Source organism: Odontomachus brunneus, unplaced genomic scaffold, assembly GCF_010583005.1.
Source record: "Odontomachus brunneus isolate Ranch 3 - 2012 unplaced genomic scaffold, Obru_v1 Obru_scaffold_009, whole genome shotgun sequence".
Lineage (NCBI taxonomy): Eukaryota > Metazoa > Arthropoda > Insecta > Hymenoptera > Formicidae > Odontomachus > Odontomachus brunneus.
Window position 1 is genome coordinate 1,054,677 of NW_022639459.1, and position 6,053 is coordinate 1,060,729.

At 35.3% G+C, this 6,053-nt stretch overlaps 2 protein-coding genes across 6 annotated transcripts; one reads left to right on the forward strand and one right to left on the reverse strand.

Moving 5' to 3' along the window:
• The first annotated feature begins 2,709 nt into the window (after positions 1-2,709).
• LOC116840314 (adenylate kinase isoenzyme 6) lies at positions 2,710-3,424 on the forward strand. The gene is made up of 3 exons (XM_032806880.1): positions 2,710-2,743; positions 2,835-2,986; positions 3,053-3,424. Exons 1-3 carry the CDS (start codon positions 2,710-2,712, stop codon positions 3,392-3,394), a joined length of 528 nt encoding a protein of 175 aa, XP_032662771.1. The 3' UTR covers positions 3,395-3,424.
• Positions 3,392-5,447, reverse strand: LOC116840313 (iron-sulfur cluster co-chaperone protein HscB). 5 transcript variants are annotated; one of them, XM_032806875.1, is made up of 4 exons: positions 4,723-5,447; positions 4,162-4,545; positions 3,774-4,030; positions 3,392-3,695 (listed from the first exon to the last, which is right to left on the reverse strand). In XM_032806875.1, exons 2-4 carry the CDS (start codon positions 4,540-4,542, stop codon positions 3,566-3,568), a joined length of 768 nt encoding a protein of 255 aa, XP_032662766.1. In that variant the 5' UTR covers positions 4,543-4,545; positions 4,723-5,447; the 3' UTR covers positions 3,392-3,565. The 5 variants fall into 5 exon arrangements, with proteins under 5 accessions (XP_032662766.1, XP_032662767.1, XP_032662768.1 ...); XM_032806876.1 differs by having other exon boundaries at positions 3,544-3,695; positions 5,253-5,447; XM_032806877.1 differs by having other exon boundaries at positions 3,544-3,695; positions 4,162-4,489; positions 4,978-5,447.
• Between the last annotated feature and the right edge of the window lie 606 nt (positions 5,448-6,053).

Below are 6,053 nucleotides of genomic sequence, written 5' to 3' on the forward strand. Positions count from 1 at the left end.
TGAAAAAAGCGACTCAGCGAGCGTTTATTGATTATTGGGTGCATCCAGTACTACAACCGCTTACTGAGCGCTAAGCGAACTCTCGCGTCTGATTGGTGTATATTTAAGATCTAAAGGAATATGCTAATCGGACGCAAGAGCGATTGTTAACGAAATAGCAGCCCAGTACTGGGATTCTGTAACTCGTTATTGGAGTTAACGACAGTTTCGTTATCGTTGCGTAGCTTTTGTATACCGTAGAAAAGCTGCGCAACGATAACGAAACTGTCGTTAACTCCAATAACGCGTTACAGAATCCTAACACAGGGCTCCTATTCTTGAAATTTTTGCGTATACGTAAGTTTTACTGCGCAAATTTAATCATACGATAAAAATAGCTGCGCAATGAAAATTACGTATAAGCAAAAATTTCAAGAATAGGGGCCCAGGGCTGCGTTCCAAAACTCTATTCGACAAATAAGTATATTTAATTGTTCAATCGTGATAAAGAAATCCTAGTTATCTTTGTTCTTATTGGTCAATTAAATATTACTCTACCCGAGTAGAGTTTTGGAACGCAGCGCAATTGGTCCGTTCTTAGGTCTGTTCTTTTCAGTTAACTGTTGCACTGGTGTAATAAGTTAGAATGAGAAAAATATATTTTATTTCACTTTAGCTTATTGCACAAGTGTAGCAGTGCAGCAGAAAAGAACAGATCACTTTTTAGCTGCATTGCTGAACTAGTGGAGCTGAATAAGTTGGAGTGAAACAAATATACTTTCTCTCACTCTAGCTCGTATCAGCTATGGATTAAGGGCGGAATTCATAAACATTATTTGAAACCTGTCTTAAACATAGTCTTTTTCAAAATCAACTTAATACTCAAGGGGCATGTTCCGTTACTCGCTCGCGAGTATCATTCTATCTTCGTTTAACATCCATAAGCAACAAAGATAGAATGACGCTCGCGAGCATTGCGAGCGTGTAACGGAACGCACCCAAGATTGTTTTAAAATAATCTTAAGGCCGATCTACATTAAGGTCGTATCGTAACGTCGTAACATCGCAAAATCGTAGCATCGTAATGCTCGTGAGTAGTACAAAAGTATAATGATGAGTATGACTGGTATTCATAGTCGGGTCTTATTCTTAAGACTGCTTAAGTTCATCTTCAGATACTCCGTAGCCAATAAAATGATCCGTTCATCATCTGAAGATAAACTTAAGACGGTCTTAAATATAAGATCTGACTATGAATACCGGCCTATGATTACTTTTTGTGCTATATACTACTGTGTCCAAAAAGTAAGGTGACATTGCATTTATTTCGAAAATTCTTTATTTATTCTTGCAAATCAATTTCGTCCCCTTCAAAGTAATCCCCCCCTGATATAATACACTTATTCCAACGGATTTTCCAATCTTCGAAACAGTTGTAATAATCGATTTCAGGAATGGCCTTTAGCTCCTTCTTCGCAGCGGCTTGAATCTCTTCTATCGACTCGAAACGGTGTCCCCGGAGCCAGAAGTCGCATGGAGCCAAATCAGGTGAATACGGTGGTTGTGGAACGATATTAGTCGAGTTTTTGGCTAAAAAATCACGAATAATCAGCGCAGTGTGTGACGGTGCATTATCGTCACACAGTTAGCCGCTGCGAAGAAGGAGCTAAAGGCCATTCCTGAAATCGATTATTACAACTGTTTCGAAGATTGGAAAATCCGTTGGAATAAGTGTATTATATCAGGGGGGGATTACTTTGAAGGGGACGAAATTGATTTGCAAGAATAAATAAAGAATTTTCGAAATAAATGTAATGTCACCTTACTTTTTGGACACAGTAGTATATTTTTAAGTAATACGATTCTAACTCGTACGATACGACTAATGTAAATTGGCCTTGATACGGGCTTAAAGCTAGTGGCACAGAAAAACTTAAGCAGTAAGACGTAAGCAGAAAGGGACGTCTACATTGCAAGTAAGTAGTAAGAAGTAGGAAGTAAGAATAAGAAATTGACCAATCATAGTTGATTATTCTTCTCACATTCGACTATGGTTGGTCAATTTCTTAAGGGATGTCTACATTGCAAGTAAGTAGTAAGAAGTAGGAAGTAAGAATAAGAAATTGACCAATCATAGTTGATTATTCTTCTCACATTCGACTATGGTTGGTCAATTTCTTAAGGGATGTCTACATTGCAAGTAAGTAGTAAGAAGTAGGAAGTAAGAATAAGAAATTGACCAATCATAGTTGATTATTCTTCTCACATTCGACTATGGTTGGTCAATTTCTTAAGGGATGTCTACATTGCAAGTAAGTAGTAAGAAGTAGGAAATAAGAATAAGAAATTGACCAACCACAGTCAAATGTGAGAAGAATAATCAACTATAATTGGTCAATTTCTTATTCTTACTTTCTACTTCTTACTGCTTACTTCCAATGTAGACGTCCCTTTACTCTTACTTCCTAGTTACTTCCAATGTAGACGTCCCTTTACTCTTACTTCCTACTTACTTCCAATGTAGACGTCCCTTAACTTATTGCACTAGTTCAACAGTGCAGCTAATGGCTGCGTTCCGAAATTCACTGCCAGTACTAAAAATCTATAGTTCATGTCACGTATGCATAGAATTTCAGCACTGGCAGTGAATTTCGGAACGCAGCCAAAAAGAACAGAGCAAGTATCAAGACGAAAACGTGATTGTTTTCATACTTCTCTTTGATAGTAAACATGCAGAGGAGTGCACCAAATATTTTGATAACAGGTATACGACAATACTATTATAAATAACTTTATGACACGTTGTTTCACGTTAATTGCAAACGTTTATTTTAAATAATCGACATGTGTTCCAGGCACACCAGGCGTGGGCAAGAGTTTGATGGCTCATATGTTATCAGATGTAAGTGGAATGGTATGGCTGGATGTCAGTAAATTAGCTGTAGAAAATAAATGCTTGGAAGAGTACGATGAGGTGTATCAGTGCAGAGTGTTAGATGAAGACAAGGTAATGATTTCTTGCTGCCATATAAATGCATCCAACTGTGTGTATATTTTTATGGTATTCTTTTAGTTGCTCGATGGAATGGAAGATCTTATGAAGGAAGGAGGAAAAATTGTAGACTATCACGGTGCTGAATTCTTCCCTGAGAGGTGGTTTGACATTGTATTTGTCCTCAGAACAGACAATACTATCTTATACGACCGTCTCAAAGAAAGAGGTTACAGTGGCAAGAAACTAGAAGACAACATCGATTGTGAGATTTTTCAAACTATTCTTGAGGAGGCAAAGGCATCTTACCGGGAGGAAATTGTACACGAATTAACGAATAATAATAAGGATCAGTTAGTAGATAACATAAATAGAATATGTCAATGGTTGCAACAGTGGAAAATAAATAATGCACAAACATGAAAGGATGTAAATCTGCTATATATTCATTTATCATTTTGTACTCTCATTATTTTTGCCCTGTATTTTCCTGTTATTATTATATTTAAATGGAAACATCTTTATTTCTCAACCTCATATGGTGCCTTAAAAATATTTTATAACAAAACATTTATATTTGGGCTTGTGATATACTTATTCTACTATACCTAAATCATGCTTCAATTTCTTTAACCTTTTACTTATACTATCATAATACTTCATTTTTATTAAGATTTTGGTTGCTGTTTCAATATCTTTCTTATAAAATGCTTCTGCCACTTGTCTAAAGAAAATGTCAAAAAAGTAATACCATTCAAAAGAATATTCAGCATAGATTCAAATTGTGGAAAATGAAGATTACCTTGATAGAGTATCGAGCTCTTCTTTAGATTTCATAGCCAATTTCAAAATTTTATCTTTGTCTCCTGCTGCGCTTTCTATCTCTTCATTGCGTTCCATAATCTCCATGAGAAATTCTGGATTTAAGCTAGTAGTTTCTTCTGGTATAGATACACCTTTTAATTGTAACATATATAATCCCCTTTTTAATGGATGTGCCAATGTACTATAAGCCTTATTTACTAGAGATGATAAATTCTCTGAGACTTGCTTTTCTTTCTATCGACAATTAAAAGGAGCTTTACTTACATATGCTACAGAAAACTATAAATATTAGGTAGCCATAAATTAAAAAAAAAAAAATTAACAGAATCACGAACAATATATATAACATTTTGTCACACACTTGCCTCAGATTTGTTGCCAAACTTATCAGGATGTAGCATTTTTTGTAACTCCCTATATTTTTTATGAATTTCCTCGTTCACCACATTATAATCTTTCTTAATTCCCATAATGTCAAAATAATTTAAATTCTGTGGCATTTCCAGCAGTACTTTGCATTTTGAGCAGAACAGCTCTGACTTATACATGTAGTCACAATTCCAACATTTGAGTGGATTATCACTGCAAAACCGCAAACCTCCAACTGAAGAGATTGTAGACTGTACTGCAATTCTTGATGTATGATGTGAGTATAGCTTGTAACACTGTTGGTTGACTGGACATCCAGCTACGCTGGATTTTTTTATGATTCTCATTAAGAACATTTTATCAATGGATCTTGTCATAACCTACATCAAAATAATCTATAACAACTTTTATAAACGTGCAATATTTGAAGAAATTTTATCTTATAGTACATTTAAAAGAAGAAACTGTGCATTTATTTCTTAAAAAAAAAAATTAATAGAATTATCTCTCGTGAATATGTAATTTTAATCACTTATTATTATTAAAATTATACGAACCGATAATTGAAATTTTGTCTGGTGATAATTGATACAATTTATTTGTGCTTCTTTTAATAAATTTCACAAAACATTAAATAAGAAAATTAACGTATTAAATAAGAAAATTTATTTCAATAATCTTTCGAAAATAAATTTTCTAATAGCTGATCTATGGGCAGAGTCCGTTCAATACTGCAAATGCTTCGAAACGTCAATTGAATCAACATGATTGGTCTATCTGTCGCTCTGATGCACTTGCAACGCTAAACGGACCTTAACCCTAAAAATGATACAAATTTGCTGCTGTATGTCATCAGAAAATAAAAATTTTCCTATTGGATGTCGGGTGCATTCTTCAAGTTTGTCGAGAAAAAGGTGTTAATATATATTAGCAATTGCAAGTGGATTTTGTTTTCTTTGTCAATGTGCGACAGAAAAAAATGAAGTTCCCTCGTACGATAGGCCCTGTTGAGTTCCACGCGATTCCTCGCCTCCGAAGGAGGCAACGCCGCTACACATAGCTGTAACTTTGACCAACACTCACGCACCTACATCACGAAAGATCAGCCGGAGCTTCCTCTCTTTTATTCGTAATAGTGGCGCGAGGCTAATAGCATTTACGCTACGGTACTTTCTACCACGGGTCCAGGGACCTTCCTCAGAGCGATAAAGAGCCACTATTAAAGGACTCCGAATGAAGCTCCGTAGTGTCACCCGAGAGAACCTCGAACATTACGTTAAGTAAGAAATATATATATACGAAATATATTCTAACGAATACTATCGAGAAACCAAAAGCTAAATAATGCCATCTAGTAGACGTTGCGTAAACATTACTCTAGTCGACAATCGTAGTTTCGATAATTTCAGTCGTTCCAATCTCTTGACAGAGGGTACTTTCCAATTGCTTAACATATCTTGATATATACGTACACAAAACCAGTTTATTGGTCACATATTATCTAAAATATCTTGTAAGATAATATGCAACCAATAAACTGGTTTTGTGTAACACAGTATACGCAATTGGAAAGCGGTTAGGCGACAGTTTCCCGCAAAATGGAGAGAATAATGTTGGTACCAAGGAAAATCTCTCCACGTATATATATATATATATATATATATATATATATATATATATATATATAATTTAAAAATCTGTTCTTTGTAACGGATGGGACCCGATTGACCACGATACGATTGGACACAAATTGTAATGATTGGTTCGACCTAATAATTCACTAGATAATTCTTTTCATCGGTTGATTGTGTCCAATCGTACCGTGGTCAATCGGGACTCTCCCCTTTGTAACTGCACACTGCTGAACTAATACAAAAGGTTATGGCTT